The 16,226-nt window shown below is 44.1% G+C and overlaps 1 protein-coding gene across 8 annotated transcripts in view; it reads right to left on the bottom strand.

Annotated features, from left to right (window-relative positions):
- arhgap12b (Rho GTPase activating protein 12b) overlaps nucleotides 1–16,158 on the bottom strand; it is a 31,367-nt gene extending 15,209 nt beyond the window's left edge. For 3 of the 8 annotated variants that reach the window (XM_029253640.1, XM_029253644.1, XM_029253645.1), the window contains exons 1-2: nucleotides 16,041–16,158; nucleotides 9,114–9,854 (exon numbers count right to left, since the gene is read on the bottom strand). In XM_029253640.1, coding sequence (XP_029109473.1) covers nucleotides 9,114–9,767 — 654 coding nt within the window. In that variant the 5' untranslated portion in view covers nucleotides 9,768–9,854; nucleotides 16,041–16,158. Of the gene's footprint in view, nucleotides 1–9,113; nucleotides 9,855–12,252; nucleotides 12,366–16,031 lie in introns of those variants that run through there. The other 5 variants (XM_029253642.1, XM_029253641.1, XM_029253643.1 and 2 more) reach the window with 5 other exon arrangements.
- Nucleotides 16,159–16,226: the final 68 nt, after the last annotated feature.

Raw genomic sequence — 16,226 nt, 5'->3', positions numbered from 1 at the left:
GAGCTATACTATCACAACGGCCACTGCTGCTCATCAGGGATGTTTAAACTTTAACAGTTTTAAATTCATTCCAGTTTTGCATACCCGCACACAAACCACCAGGGAACAAAAGGTCAGCACATTGGCACAAAGTTACCAATCAACATTAAAGACACTCAGCACTTATTCTACAAACTTTGAGGATACAGAAACCTTGCCCACCGTAACAAACAACCAATCAGCTGAGTCCCACTTGGTGGTTGTCCAAAAAAAAAAAAGATAAGCAAGAGGAGGAAAAATTTGGAGGTTTCACTTCAATAAGGCATATTGTTACTGTCACCCAAAAAGTACCCAAAATAACATGTCCCCATGCTACATCTCATGTCTTTCTTAAGCCTGCAGTCTTCCTCCCAGCAGTAACTTCTAATCCCATGGCTCCCACACTCCTCCTCCAGGTGGAACATGCTTGACCAGCACATTCTGCTGGTATGAGGAAAGACTATCCTTCATGACACATAAAAAACAAGAACAAGTTGAGCGACAACAGCAAGCTCCTCATCACCCAAACAACAAAGACTTGAGATCAGACATGAAACCGGCCAAACAACTGATGTCTTCTCATAGAGGAGTTCAGGAACGAGTTGGTCATGCCAAGGGAGAGAAGACGCAATCCAGACGTTCTGTACGGCATGTCTGAAAAACTGTTCAAAAGGTCAGTTCTTTACCCATTCCTGCCACTCCCTCTACAGGGTATCAAACTCGCCGCCCAGAAAATGAAAATAATGAGAAAGGAAATCCCACTAGAGTCATCTGCAGACATTCCATTTTTTTCAAGACACTAGAAACATGTCATCATTGTGTGTTTTTGGTCAGAGGTCCTTACAGATGAGCTAAAAAGCAAGCTGCAAGGACAAACTTGATGAAAACTAGACAGTGGGTGTTGGACACAAGCATCTGCCTGATGAGCCAGTGTTCCACAATGTCCTCAAGAGGACTGGCATGTCCAGACAGTCTACACTATCAACCCCAACAATGCTCCACCCATCAAGGTTAGCATTCAAAGTGAAGGAATCACAGAGGTGAACTGTCATGGTTTACTCTCTCTGTCCATTGCTCCTGTTCCAACCTGTGGATGCTGCCAGAAGCTTGCTCCATAGCCACATGCCTTGCATTCCTGCCCCAACTCATCTCCCAGGAGCTTCAAGCCAAGGGCCAGAATTTCCATGGATCCACCCCATGCTATGCCAAGTACACTTCATCAGTCAAGGTGGTTCTCCCAGGCCTGTCTTTACCCACACTCTCTGGAAGACATGTGAAGACCTTAGGGTTAACCACTGCCCATCTGCAGGTGGCAGTTTCAAGCAAGGCTGTGACTGGATGAGCCCATTTTACAACCAGCTGGATGAACACAGTAGGGGATGGGAGCTTTGCTCCCAGATCAGAACCAAGTCATCTGTAAACAGGCTGCATTTCAACTGGATCAGACCACCTGTAGCATGACTACCTATCCAAAACATGCCGCTTGCCTATAATAATCTGGCCCATAATCTGTTGTGTTCAAATGTACATTTTTTCGAAATCAATAACTTGAAAATCTTGCTGACCATGCAAATTAATAGTTATTCTCATTACTCTGCACCCACACAATATCCACACAAATTCAAAGTAGTCGAAAAGACTAGGAAAAAGGAACACACACACACATTTTCAGAACTGCTTGTCCCATACGGGGTCACGGGGAACCGGAGCCTACCCGGTAACACAGGGCGTGAGGCCGGAGGGGACACACCCAGCACGGGACGCCAGTCCGCCGCAAGGCACCCCAAGCGGGATTCGAACCCCAGACCCACTGGAGAGCAGGACTGTGGTCCAACCCACTGCGCCACCACACATTGTTTTTAAACAATTTCTTAGGAACTGACTAGACAGCCAAACATATAAATACTCCATAACTGCAGGTTTCTTGATTTGAGGGGGTAGGGGGTAAGGATCTTAGAGAAATCTGTGTGCATAGTGCAGAAACAGTAGCATGGTTCCACGATGCTAAGACACAACAAAATCTCTCTCTCACTCACACACACAGTCTGAAACCACTTGCCCCAAGCAGGGTCGCAGAAAACCGGAGCCCAACCCAGCAACACAGGGCGCAAGGCTGAAGGGGGAGGGGGCGCAAGGCCGAAGGGGGCGCCAGTCTGTCGCAAGGCACCCCAAGCGGGACTTGAACCCCTGACCCACCGGAGAGCAGGACCTGGTCAAACCTGCTGCGCCACCGCGCCCCCCCCCGAAAACAAAACCTGTAGCACAAAAATACACAAAGTGCCCAATGAAGCTCCTTAAGCCACAGCACGTAAGAGGAATGCTGGCTAGACGGCAGAGGTGGAGTTTGTAACAAAAGGTAGGTCTGTAGCAGAATGCAGGGGGATGCTGAGACACACGGCAGGTGGCTGTGTAATCCAATAAACCCCCACTAACACGGCTGCCCACAGACACCTTTATCATCAGCTGAGTGTGGGGGATAAGAAGATTGAACAACTAAGGTCATTTGGGGTCCTGATCAAACAAAAGCATCCAACACATTACCTGTATCCTTCTCTCCCCCCCAGACACATTTAAATCTCCACGCTGAAACAACTACAGGTACAGTTACAAGGTACATGGAACAGTTGGTAGCATAGTGGTTACTGTTGCTGCCTTTGGACCCAAAGGTCGCAAGTTTGATCCCCGCCTCCATCTGTAGTACCCTTGAGCAAAATACTTAACGCTAAATTGCTCCAGTAACATTAATTATCTGTGTAAATGTGCAAAATAATTTTAAGTACCTTAAATTAAAAAAAATCAACAAATGTAAGGTGGAGTGGCTGATGTTTTGCTAGATGTTTGGTTTAGAAAAACACCTGTAAGATCAGGTAAGGAGCGGTGGAGACATGGTTTGAAATCTTGACCCTTTGTAAAAGCACACATCAGCATGGCCACCAAGGAAGTCTACAGCAGAAACTGAAAGAAAACACCACATTTCACAGATTGGGGTCACACTGGTCAAGCACAAAAATGTCAAATATGCAAAAACAATTGTTAGGGGAGTGCTAAGGAGGAGGATTAAGTTAACTACACAGATCAGCATCCTTTCATCTAGAGGTTATTTTGGGCAATGCCAAGGTCTGATTAGCACTGTGCATGCGTGTGCATATGTCAAGATGAAAAAGAAAAGCCCACACTTATCCTGGCCTCAGGATCAGGGATCACTGCAGGGACAAATGGGGCATTAGTGACGACTGTTACACAACCCCACTGCAGCAAAAGGAGGGGTGAGGGGGTGAGAGACATCCCAGCAATTTGACAGAACTCAAATCCACCTCTTCACACAACACATTTCCATTCATGTAAAAGTTTGTCTAAAAACATCTTTATTCCTATAGAAAAACAACCCTTACACACACTTACACACAAACAGAAATTTACTTGTAATTGACTTTGAATTATTTGGTTAAATAAATCTGAGGGACCTGCAATTTGTGCTCACAATTCTTAATCTGCAATCGTAATTAACCTAACCTAAACCCTGCTCCTGGAACCTCCAGTTTGCTTCTAAGGGGGGAACATGGGTGTCACCTCAGAGGAACATTACGAAAGCAGTTAAATGTTGCATTATCTGCAACCGCAATACATATGAAAACTTGACTAACTAGCAGAAGAGGCATGGTAGGCAGGATGCTGAGATACCACCTTACATACAGAGAGAACTGTTATAGAACTACAGAGAAAACAAAAACAAAGCATGTGTACTTCACCTCCCTGGAGAGCAAACTTACCAGACATCTGTCTTAGGTAAAAATGAAACAGTTAAACTGCTCTGACAACAGGCAATGCCCCACTGCCATATCCCTGCAACCACACCCTGCAGTTACCTTACTGATTTTCAGGTACGTCTCCAGCAGTGTTCCAATGCTGCATCCCTGTGCCTCTGCAGAACCAGTGAAGACAACCGCTGGGGAAACGGCATGGCTTCCTTCCAGAGAAAGTCCCCTGAATGCCCCTGCCTGCATAGTGGAGTGAGTCATCGCCATCCTGCAGCCCAGACAAGCTGACAGGGTAACACGGAGCCGTCCAGGTCCTCAGCGACCACACTCGGGTCACGGCAGTGTAAATTCAGGAGCTCAGCAGCACAAACAAGAATACGACAGTGTGCACACAACTCCGAGTCACTCACTGAATTTCATATTGCTAACATTAAACCAGGTAGCTGCAAGCCCACCAGGATTCTATTGTTCTGCAATCCACCCTAAACGCCTCTCCCTTCTCAACAGGACAATCCCTTTGATCCGACTGTGTCGGTGGTTTAAAAGAGTACATTTGGCGTGGGTGACGTAGCCATCCGCACTTGATGAAATGCTGAACTGCCAGCTGTTCTGGACAACGTGACACGGCCACTCTTATGTAACACTATGCTAGACAGAAAGCTGCTAGTGTGTTCTCTCTCAGGCAGCCACGTTCCGGCATCCCTAAAGGCATTTCTCCCTGCAGAAAAAGGAATCCTCTCAGTCTCTCACTGATTAATTGGAGGTCAGCTCAGATGAGTCGCAGCCAATCCTGTGCTTTCAAACAAAAGTTTCAGTGAGATGTACAGGGGACTGGACAGCAGTGATAAGGAAAGGGCAGGGCTACATGATGGTGAGAATACAATCCTGCTTCATCTCACACACTCAAACAGGAGAAAACATGACAAGTTTTTGTATAGTGCACCCAAAGTCAATACAGCCCCCTACCTTCCCCCTATAGCCATAAGTACAATCTGTCACAGATATAGGCTGCAATTACTGCCATCGAGTACGCATGGCAAGTGTACAAATGTCACAGCTGAAGTCAAATGTGATGAACAATAAGCATGTATGGACAGGAGTCAGATGGCAACAGGACAAAACCCCAAGATCTGCCATCTAAAAAGCCAAAAAAATCCTGACACTAGAGCACCAAGGCACATGCTGGGGATAACACACACCTGACAGCAGAACAGTGCTTTTTGCCATGTAAATACCAATGTCATCCCCTATGACCTACAGAACTATAATTACTATTTATCCACATAAAGTGAGAAATTAAATTAATAAAAATTGTAAAAAATGGAGAAAAATGATTACCAATGCCACCCCTGTTTCTGTCTGATTCCTGGGGCCCTGCAGATCTGCACTTTCCAGCCAGTAGGTTTCTATCTCACACACACAGACACACACACTTGCAAACTCTGGGAAAGGAACAGGCACCAAGTCACCCGAACACTAATAAATCAAACCCACAAACCTGGAGCAGAGTTCAATTAAATCTCAGTCTTTAAAAACTTCATGGCTTTAAACAAGGGTAAAACAGATCCAAATGGATACAAATAATCACATTCAGACAGACACTATAACCAATGTCACACTTCATATTTCAACATCTCTCATGTGCACAAATATTTGAAGAAAGAAAAAAAAAAAACCTAACAACCAGACAAACAGGCAGCTGGTAAAAGCTCACATGAACAGAGAACTAAATGACTGCAAACAAAAGTGTCCAACTCAAAAAATGATGACAACCTGACGAAATTTGCAACTTTGTATCCTCTGGATGCAGAGCAAGACAAAATATATTTAAAAAAAAAAAAAGTGTCTTGATGCTGTCCTACTCTTTCAGAAAGCTTAGTGCACCCAGGGAACGTGAAGGAAAATGTCAACCCACTGCTGGAGCTTGGACTCTCTCAAACCCGACCTTTAGCCTACTGCGTAAGTGTACAAACACAGGTGAGGGAGAGAGATAGCAGACAATCATATGATCAAGGGGGGACGGAGTGTAGAGGGAACCTGCCCTCCTACTAGCAGCCGCACCCAGAGCAAGCCCTCCACAATAATGCCACTTATCTCACGTATCACTTCTCAATCTGTTTCTAACTGCGTACATTTTGTTGGCTTCTTTATGAGTTTATGCTGTTGTGTTCTTCCGGTTCACCATGAATATTTACTTCAGTACCTGCTTGACAGGTGAGGGAGCAAAGCAACACCTCTGTGGATATTGCCAGACAATACTTCATCTGTTACTTCACTTGTTACCCCACCTGCTACAAGGACTTCATAATTTCACAATGTTCAGCTGGAGTTTCGGTGAAGCTGTGTGGCTTTGCACAGAAATTAGCCTCTGAAGCCATAGTAGCGTCCTCCTTTCAAACCTAGGGCTTCCTGCTGCCTTGAAGTAGGATGCAGCACAATTAGAGTTGCTAGTCTGCCCTTAGAGTATGCAGTTGTGACACATATTATGCCACTGAGGTCACAGAAGGCAAAGGGAGACAAGTGAGACCCTTTGGAACTAGTGTCATAGCTTCCTAACTGAGGGGACTTCTACCTGTGGGAGGGATGTGCCTCCCCTATCCCCCTCATAGTTCTCTCAAGTCCCACAGGATCTCAATAGGATGTTTGGTTTTAATCAGGCAGTGAGCAGCTGGGTTGTGAGAACAGGAGCCAAATAGCATGGCCTTAATTAAAAACGGGAAGCCGACATTAGTTGCTTTCAGCTCCAGGCAATGACCCTCCACTGACCTCAGAAGGTAGGGCACACTATATGGTGCTTCTAAAGCGAGAGAAACTTCAACTACTTAATCACAAGACCAATAGAGAGAAAAGTCAAAACATTTCCAGGGATCTATGGCATTGGCAGAGCAAGTAAAGAGAGAGACCTGTTGAGAATTGTATACACCATATGTGTTGTACAGCACTACTGTGAATTAAATGCCTGTTTTCTCATTCTCTGACTTGTCCAGGAAAGCAAGCAGCTTATTTTAGAATGATGCCAATCCACAGGAGATGGCAAAATCCCTGCCAACGCAAGCTGCACGCACACACACACCTTTTCTGAAGTAGGTTAGTATTCAAACAGAGCAGCACAAACAAGAGTCACATCTGGTCACAGGCACATTATTTGATTCTCTGACCTGCAAACCAGAGAACAGGCAGGGAAGCCCAGGGTTTTTTTTTTTTTTTTTTTTTTAAAAATAATACACACACACACACACACACACACACACACACAATCTTTAAGATACATGAGTCAGTCAGTGAGCAATAAGCAAGACAGTTGCCAACGAATCAAGCAGACACCAAATCGCTCAGCAAGCTAATCAATTAAGGAATCAAGCAGCCGCTATACTGCAAAAACATGAGTGAGAGAAGCTCTATGGATGGGATGCCTGAGGTGCTAAAAAGCTCAGCGGCCAAAAATAGCTGATTCTTGCAATGGTCTGAGGGAAACCCTGCACAGCAGGAAAAACAAGCCACTACCCCTACCCAAAAAGGGCAGGTCAGGTGCCTACAGTTCATATCAAACACTTCCAGGTCCTTGAGAAATCAGGAAGTAATTCCTGACACCTGAGTTTTTTTCCATCCGTCATCATACCAAAAAAGCAAAAAGTGTAGGAGTTTCAGTCACCTGCTAACCTGCTACTACAAGGTTGTGGATCAGAGCCACCCACTCAGTCCAACAAGCACAAAGAAGTTGAGTCAAACGACACCTGATCAGCTGTATATTTATTCATTTAGCTGATGTTTTTCTTCAAAGTGCCTTACAGTGTTATGCAACCTAGAGTTACTGTATTTAACCATTTATACTACTGAATAACTACCTGAGCAATTTACAGTATGTACCTTGCTCAGAGGTAATACAGCTGGAGGTGGGATTTGAACCTGCAACCATTAGGCCCAAAGGCAGCAGCTCTAACCAATATGCTACAAGCTGCTCCATGTTTTACTAACATATTGGCCATAGCACATACTTCACATATTAAACACACAAAAATATGACCCTCTAGCTACATCCTTTGGGTCTCTTCTACCAATTTGCTTTGCAGAAAAGTACCACAAATGGTCATGAAACTATTTACAGAAATACTCCTATGGTGCAGTCCAGCTCCTAGGACAACAGGCTACCTTCTACTGAAGGTCACGGGCCAACAAGTTGCCGTGGTGCAGAGTTCACCGACAATCAATCCATGGCATCTCTGAGCTCTGCAGCTCCAAAAGGGCAGCATATAACCTGTGGTGGTGTCACCAGTGACCAATTCATGAGGCCTCCAGAGACACATACACTGTTTCTGTGAAACACCAACAATAACAGGAAAGCTATTGTCCAGGGGAGAGAGCACCAACCTAACTGTAGTAACTGCCTCGGGAGCAGGGTAGAATTTATGCAGTACAAACACTCAGCAGATGTGGAAAGTGGCTGAGAGATTTGGGGGTAAGGAGTTGCAATTATTGGTTCCTCCAGCATGGGTCTGGCCTCCCACCCCAACCTGCCACCACAGTCATTCTGGTCACTGGCAACTCTGACCTACTTTTCATTCACTTTCAGCCTCATGCATTTCCCTCCCTGTTGCTAAGGAACAAAGAACAAAAGCACTGTGCCCTAATGAGCAGCCCCCCAGGGAACAAAAAAATCCCAGTGCTTCATGGCTACTCTGCCAGAATAGAAGCTTTTCTGACATTTCAGTACTTACTCCTTTATAGGTCAAGGACTGAAATGGTGAGACACAGCCTGACAGAGTAAATGTGTGATGCTGATTAAAAAAAGATTTCAGTGAAGGGGTGTGATAGAGGTTTACATTTTAATGACCAGTGCTGTGTTCACTTGAATGACTGTGACCAGAATTCACAAGTGGGGCAAGGAATTCCATCTCGCATGACACACATAAACAGTAACACACACAGACACACCAACACACACACATGCCACCAAAATCAAACTGCACCTCAACCCAGTAAGAACAGGCAGGAACAACTGACTGCTCCCTTGCACAGTCTAATATCCAACACTGCCCAAATCACAAGTGGCTTTCAGGAAAAATTTAGAATTCTAAGAATGTACTAAATAAAGATTTAAGAATATTCAGCATTCATGGAACAGAATTTTAAAGCAGCCTTAAAAGACTTTTGTAGTCTGAAAAGAGATATACAGATTCTTCAGAGTGAGACCACCGCACAAGATGTCAATGTCTATGTGCAAGCTTTAGTAAGCAGAAGAGCAAGGAATAAGCAGAATCAGAGTAGGGAAGCAGCAGAGCAAGAAGAGCAGAGGGTGCTCTGAAGGACAGGATGTGCCCCAGGGAGCATTCTATGTACCTGCACAGGCTCTGTGGAACTGCTGCTCAGCTCATCCCCTGACTCAGAGTCGTTGTATAGCTTCTCTGATCCTTCCCCAAACAATTCCGTGTAGGGGCCCTGCCTGTCCAAGTCCAGATCCAGGGGGGCCCTACGTCCAATCTGCGGAGATCTGCCACCATGCTCAGGAACCCTGTGGGATGGGGACTCTGCTCGCTGGCGAGGTAGAGAGGCACTCTTGACGTTGTTCTGAGAGGGGTCTGTAGTGCACTTTCCATGTCCTGAGGCACCCAGGTTCTGATTGACATCCCTATCCCTAGACAGGATCAGCATAGGGCGCAAGGGAGCGGGAGTCTCTGGTTGCTTGCTGAGGTTCTCGCTGGACCTGTGGACCTCCGGTATAGGAACCTTGGGCTTGGAAAGTGGCTTGGGAGGTGGCATGAGGGCCTTCCGCACCTCTCGAACATATTGTGCCGGAACGTAGAATGGCTTGGTATTCTCATCCTTTCGCACCTGCCACCAGTCTTCATTGGCCTTCCTCACCAACATGTAGCACTCTCCCTGCCGGATGGTCACTAACTTGTCCTTGAACTTGTACTCATAATCATACTCCACCTCGATGTACAGCTGCCCAGGGGCAATGGACAGCTCTGCCCTGCCATCCTTCTCTGCCATCCTCCTGTCTCTGTTTGTCCCTCCTCAGAGCTTGAAGGTGGTCACGATGTAAGAGCCAGTCCACTCTGCATGGCTCACGAAGCAACGCTGGGCAAAAGGTGAGAATGAAAGAGGGGGAAGAATTTCAGTAGACAGAACAGAGAAACATACATGGGGCTGGAAAAATCAATCCACATCCTACACACTGAATTACTTGCAGTCACTGTTATACCAACCCAACGACTTTATCATTCACCAAACATCTGATCAGTCAGAATTACAGCTGCTAACCATAGCTAAAGAATAAACATTTTATTTATTATTATTTTTTTTTTTTTTTTAAACAGTCCAGGGGTTCCTAACCTGAGTCCACCCATAAACCATGGACTTGCTTTGAAAAAACAGTATTCATATAAAAATATTACTGCATTATTCCTATATGGCATAATTCTATGTGAAGGTAATTAAACTTCTGTGCAATAAAATGACTAATATTTTGTGCCAATTTAAGACATTTTTCTAGGAGGGGTTCTTAGCTTTCATCATATCCTCAAAGTGGTCCATAGGCTAGTAAAGGTTAAGAACCTCTGTTACAGATGCAGTCACTCTAAAACAACATGCACACCACCATATGCACGCCCAAATTACTGGAATCCATTAGCATTTTGTAAAGGAATTAAACGTTGGTTAACCAGAGGCATGCTGCAAAAATTACACTGAAATATACAGCATTCATTCACTCTAATTTCCCTAGCCCAGCTGGGAGGAGCCAACATCGACAATGTCACGATGAGCATGAATAACCCCCTGGTATGACCGCGGTCCATCACACACCTAAAGCCAACATTCAAGGCAGTCAACAACTGGTCAAAGATTGTTTAAAAGGAGAATACTGCTTTCAGCCAGGGGAAGTGCTACCAGACACAATGTTGTATGCACATTTAATTTTTGTCAGCAGTGGACATCAGATTTTTTTGTTTCATGTGTCCCCTTGTTTACCCGTATAGGAAAAAAGATTGTAAACATCACTTCTGGGGCTGTTAACCATAAACTTTTGGCAGTACAATTAGGTCAGTCTTGACAAACCACATATTTTTTTCTGCAAACCCCTTGTGTACTTTTAAACATCCCCTTGGCTCCAACGCCCAGCAGTTAAAACTTCCACAGGCGCCAGCTGCTAACATGCCTTCAATGTTTGTACAAGTCCATCTAACTTGTACATTATTAAGGGATCTAAAGAAAATTTCTCCATCTTGGCTATAATAATACTATCCCAACAAAATAATATTTCCACAGCAATACAGCTATCTTAGACTAACGGTGACTGACATGCATTTGGACTCACACAGAAAACGAGTGAAAAGCACCATGGATGTCAGCAGGCCACTAATTATGGCTAGTGAACAAAAAAACTAAATGTCAAATAACTGACCTTGCAGGCTGTCATGTTGCCTATTTACACCATGGATGCACAGATATGATATACTGCAGGCATCTACTGTTACATGATTAGAACCTCTGCTCTACATCACACATCTTCACTCATCCTAAAGCTCTTCAAACTCTTTAAACAACTACTGACATCAATATTAGGAAATAAACTATTTCTGTACTTAAACCAATCAAGTGCTTAAGTGTGCAAGCAGAATAAAACCCATGGATACACTGGACATTTAGCACATGGGGAGCCAAGAGAAGAACGCTGCACTGTTGTCCTTGAGGAAAGTCTCACCTGAAAAGAGGAAGTGCTATATCACACAACATGGAAAACTCTCAGGTAACAAGGTAACAAATAGGGCCGCAATGTCTGCCTTCAAACACAACGAAGGTGTTCAGAAGCATATAGCCTGAATCTTCACACCTTTAGGCTCTAAGATTTATAATGAAGAACTAATACAGCAAACTACCTGAAACTACCTGATAGCTAGATAATATATTCAGAGCCAGCACACAATATCACTATCCATACAAAGATCTTGGACACAGGGTTTGGCAAATAGAAAAACTGATTTCTTAATCACTGTATAAATCAGCACTAAGATCATAGCTAGTTCTCAACTGTGAAACAAACTATAATCCAAGTAGACTTTGGCATCTAACACTGGAAAACAGTCACATCCACTCAGGCTAAGGCACCGTCAATTAACGGCAGAAGACAGCATTTAATTAGGGTATGTTTACTACCAAACACGAACGACTGCATCAGAGCCTCTTGAAGGGCTGCTGGGGAGGGAAAGGAAAAAAAAAAAAAAAGAAACTTAGCTCAGCACATTGCACAGGTAATAAACTTTAAGGGGGGGGGAACACACTGCCTTGTAAACTCCCATCCACAGTGTTGTCAGAAAACAACCCAAAATGTTTTTAACTTTGCCGACTAAAGTAAAAATGTGGTATATAAATATTCACAACATTAAGAGAAGGTACACACATTGTGACACTCAGACAGGAAGCCCATAGATGTTCCCTTTGAGAAAGGCACACATACTACAAAGACATTTACACTGACCTTCTGTCAGTAATTCACCATTAGATCGAGAGGTGGAGAAAAGCAACCTGGGTATCTGCCGTCAGCTAGGACATTGGCAACATACCACAGCCAGTAACACGGTACTTAGCGTGGACTGGCCAATCTTCCACTTTCATCATATCACTGGAATCCTGCAGATCCAAACAAAAAGTTTAAACACAAAGCATAATGAAAAACAGAAATAGAAAAAAAAACTATTTTGAAAAAACATTTAAGGGACACTAAAGTGCCCAATAACAACAAATTGGCTAACTGAATCAGAAAACCTAGTAATTTAAATTCGGGTGTTGCTCCAAGGGGGAGCCGATTCACATACCAAACAAAAACTGCTTCACAGGTCACTTTCCATGCTAGATAGTGTAATAAAGAGCAGCTTAAATCTACCACAGTCAAGCATCCTCACTTACTGTGCCTAACTAATTTAGATATTTAACACAAACTACTACCATTGAATATGAAGCCAATAAATCTCCAAATACACACAAATCACCAAAGCAAAATCAATTCTTTGGCTAAGAACAATAATTTAATATAATGGAAATTTGAATTTTTAATTCCCTTGAGTATTAGCCCAGTAGTCTCTTTGTCCCCATTACCATCTATGGCTGCCATCCTCTGCATTTCAGGTAAAATAAATTACAAAGTTCATCCTTTTTCCACCATCTGAAATACTGCCATGGAATCCTGTATCGATACCCCTTAAAACACTGCACACACACAAACTCCCGATGCCCCTACTGGACCCCAAGACCTTGATTGGCTTCAGTCAGTTACTGAGAGCATTTCATATTCATCTCCTTGCTTGAATGAGGTACCACTTTCTCCACACATAAAGGCAACCTCATTACCATGAAACCCCTCCCACTTCCCTACTGTGTTATCCTGGAGCCCCTCCTGCTTTTCTACTCACCTAGCATTTCTTATTCCATTATACAACACCACCTCCCACTCTACCATCAGAGCTCAAAGACAAAACTCCCAACACCAAAATATGACAAGACCCTTCTTCTAGACAGAAGAATCTGCATTTTTATAAACTGGCAACAGCTACAGAAGTCACTACCAGAAAAAGGTGGTAAACAGTGCTTGACTCTAAAATGTACACACTCCAAAAAGGGGCCAACACTGTCACCTGAAGTCCCTCACAAGAGCTGAACTCAACATGAGCTGGCCCAATTCTGCAGAGAAACTCTCTTTTCATGGGATCAATCCAAGTAGCTTTATCCTTTATTCAAAACAAACTTGTAGAGAGACTTTAAAAAAAAAAAAAAAGTACTGCTTCTTTTAAGTAGAGAGTGAAAGCTAGGAGAAATATTGAAACCTCTGACCTCAGCAAACTGACCACTGCAATGAAGTCCTCACTAAGGCTCAAAAAATGGAAAACTCCAACATTTGCTGGTGGAAAGCAGGCAACAGGAAGAAAAGCAGAACTGACCTCAGTCCTGTGCTCATAAATGGTGAGGCTGTGGAGAGAATCCCCAGTTTCAAATTCCTGGGGGTGAACATTACAGTAGACTTCTCTTGGGCCACACACACCTCTACTGTCATTGGAAAGGCACCAAAAGGTCTATTTCTTGAGAAGACTGAGGAGAGCAAGACTGCCCCAGGATATCCTCATGAATTTCTACCGATGTACAGTGGAGAGCGTAATGACATACTCCATTACAGCACGGTATGCCAGTTGCACAAGAACAGAAGGCTCTACAATGGGTCATCAGGACGGCTCAGAACATCATTGGCACACAACTACCGGCAGCTGAGGACACATCTGTCCAGATGTCAGAGGAGAGCCTCAAATTATCAGGAACTCCACTCACCCTGCACACCACCTCTTTAAACTGCTTCCCTCTGCAAGGCAATACAGGACAACTCAAACACACATCACAAGAACGAAAAACTGCTTCGACCCCAAAGCTGTGAAACAGCTAAACACTGCCTGATTGTTATTGTATTATACTGTATTATCTGCTTAAACTGTTTTAATTTTCTATTTTCATACTTAAGTGTTTGTGTTTTATATTGTTGTCTAAAGAACTCAGGGAATATCACTATAATTTTGTTGTATTGCACAGGAGTACAACGACAATAAAATCTTCCATTCAATTCAATTCAGCTACAAGATGGCTTCTCACCTGGCTCTCAGTTCATCGTGTAAGAACTTGCCTCGAGCTGCCTCGGCGCGCGCTTAGCTTCCTGGAATGTTTCGGATTCATTCCGCCAGTAGGAGCGGGCCTCTCTGGTGGGCGTTTGAACACATGGAGGCGTTGGCAAGCACGTGGCCAACCGCGACTCCCAACATTTCACAGGCAGCAAGGCAACTCAAGTGGGTGTTCTGACACAGGGACGCATGGGCTGAGACCCACAACTGACTCAGCTGCATCGTCATTAACCGTCCGTCCTATGCAGAGCCACAGCGATCCAGAGTCTATCCCGGAAGCCTAGAGCATGAGGCAGAGCACATCCAGAACAGGAAACCAGTCCATTGCAGGACAATCTCTCTCTCTCTCACTCACACACACACACACACACCTCAGGCAATTTAGAGTGACAGATTCAACTGAAACACACACACGCTAACTCAGTCCAATACTGAAGGGTGTACTGATTTTTAACAGGTGATCGACTGCTGATTTCACAGAGGGGTTTTTAGTTCATGACAACTTCTACTGAACCCGATGAGCTGCACTCAACTTCCAGCAAGAGAACACATGAGAACTGCCCACAACTGGCACTAAAATTCATAATTTCAGTATTCACAATATATGGTTATCGCAGTTTATTGCGATTCTTATCTTTCTTAGCATAATATAACCCTGGAGACTCTGCATCTACTGAGCGAGTAATCCCAGGAGTAAACAACAGCTGTAAACTAATCATGCCTGCAAAATATTAAGAAAAAAACTCATTTAACTAGAGACAGGAATACACAGGAGCACGTGCACCAGAATATGAGTAGCCATGAAGAACCCGGCACAGCAGGTGATTATGGGATATATTTTAATTATATTATATTATTATAATAGGCTTTTCCATACCCATTTTTTCCCCCCACCTGTCCCTGGCAGAATGAAAATCACAACTCTAACCTTTACTATGATTTAAAAATCCAAAGGTTCACGAAACACCGGACCCACAAAACAAAATCGAGCTGTCCAGTAATAACTGAGCACAAACAGTAAAATTACAGTGAGTTAGTTCAGGAACTGAGGAAGGAAGGAAAAACAGATCAAGACTACAACTCATATGGATTGGGCTGAACACAAGACAACTAATAATTAAATAAACTAAGCGGATGTAAATACAGAACAGGTTCATCAAGCCCAATTTCAACAAGTTATACGATCTGCTCTTGGTAACCAGTTAACGAGTCTTCCGTTCCAGCACAAACTAGTCTAGAGTCAAGTCAAGTCAAGTCAAGTGCCTCAGACTCAGAGTCAGAGTCTTAGGCGATGACCGCAGAACTTTAGCGCTGCCTCGAGTGCCTGGCTGGATGACGATAGTATAGTTTTAACTAGTTGTATATATTGCGCTCGCTCACTTGTGATAGTCGTCTGGTGAAAGAAATGAATCACAGAAGAGGTACATGATAACTTTTTTGGCTGAGAGTCATCTGTGTGGTGGTACTAGTAGTAGTTACCAGGTATAGTTAGCTATCAGGCTAATGAGGCTAGTATGACTGAGCGCGAGAACTCAGTCTCTCTCCAACAACAAAAACTCACTTTCTGGGCAAACAAAGAAGCTGTAATATAAAGTCCCACCTTACCGACCTTCGTGTCCTGCGGGAAAGTGACTTTTTCCGCTGGAACGAGCGCCTTCTGTGAGGAATTAATCGACTTCTCTACCTTCTTTCCACCGTCGGTTCGTCCCTCCTCTTCCACCTGAACTCCGCTCCCGCGGAGCGACGGGGGGGCGTCGCGAGCTCCCAAACCTGGCGGCGCGCGCGCACACACCGC

The sequence above is a fragment of the Scleropages formosus genome, chromosome 7, assembly GCF_900964775.1.
Source record: "Scleropages formosus chromosome 7, fSclFor1.1, whole genome shotgun sequence".
Taxonomy (NCBI): Eukaryota; Metazoa; Chordata; class Actinopteri; order Osteoglossiformes; family Osteoglossidae; genus Scleropages; species Scleropages formosus.
This window is presented reverse-complemented; position numbering and strand designations above follow the sequence as displayed.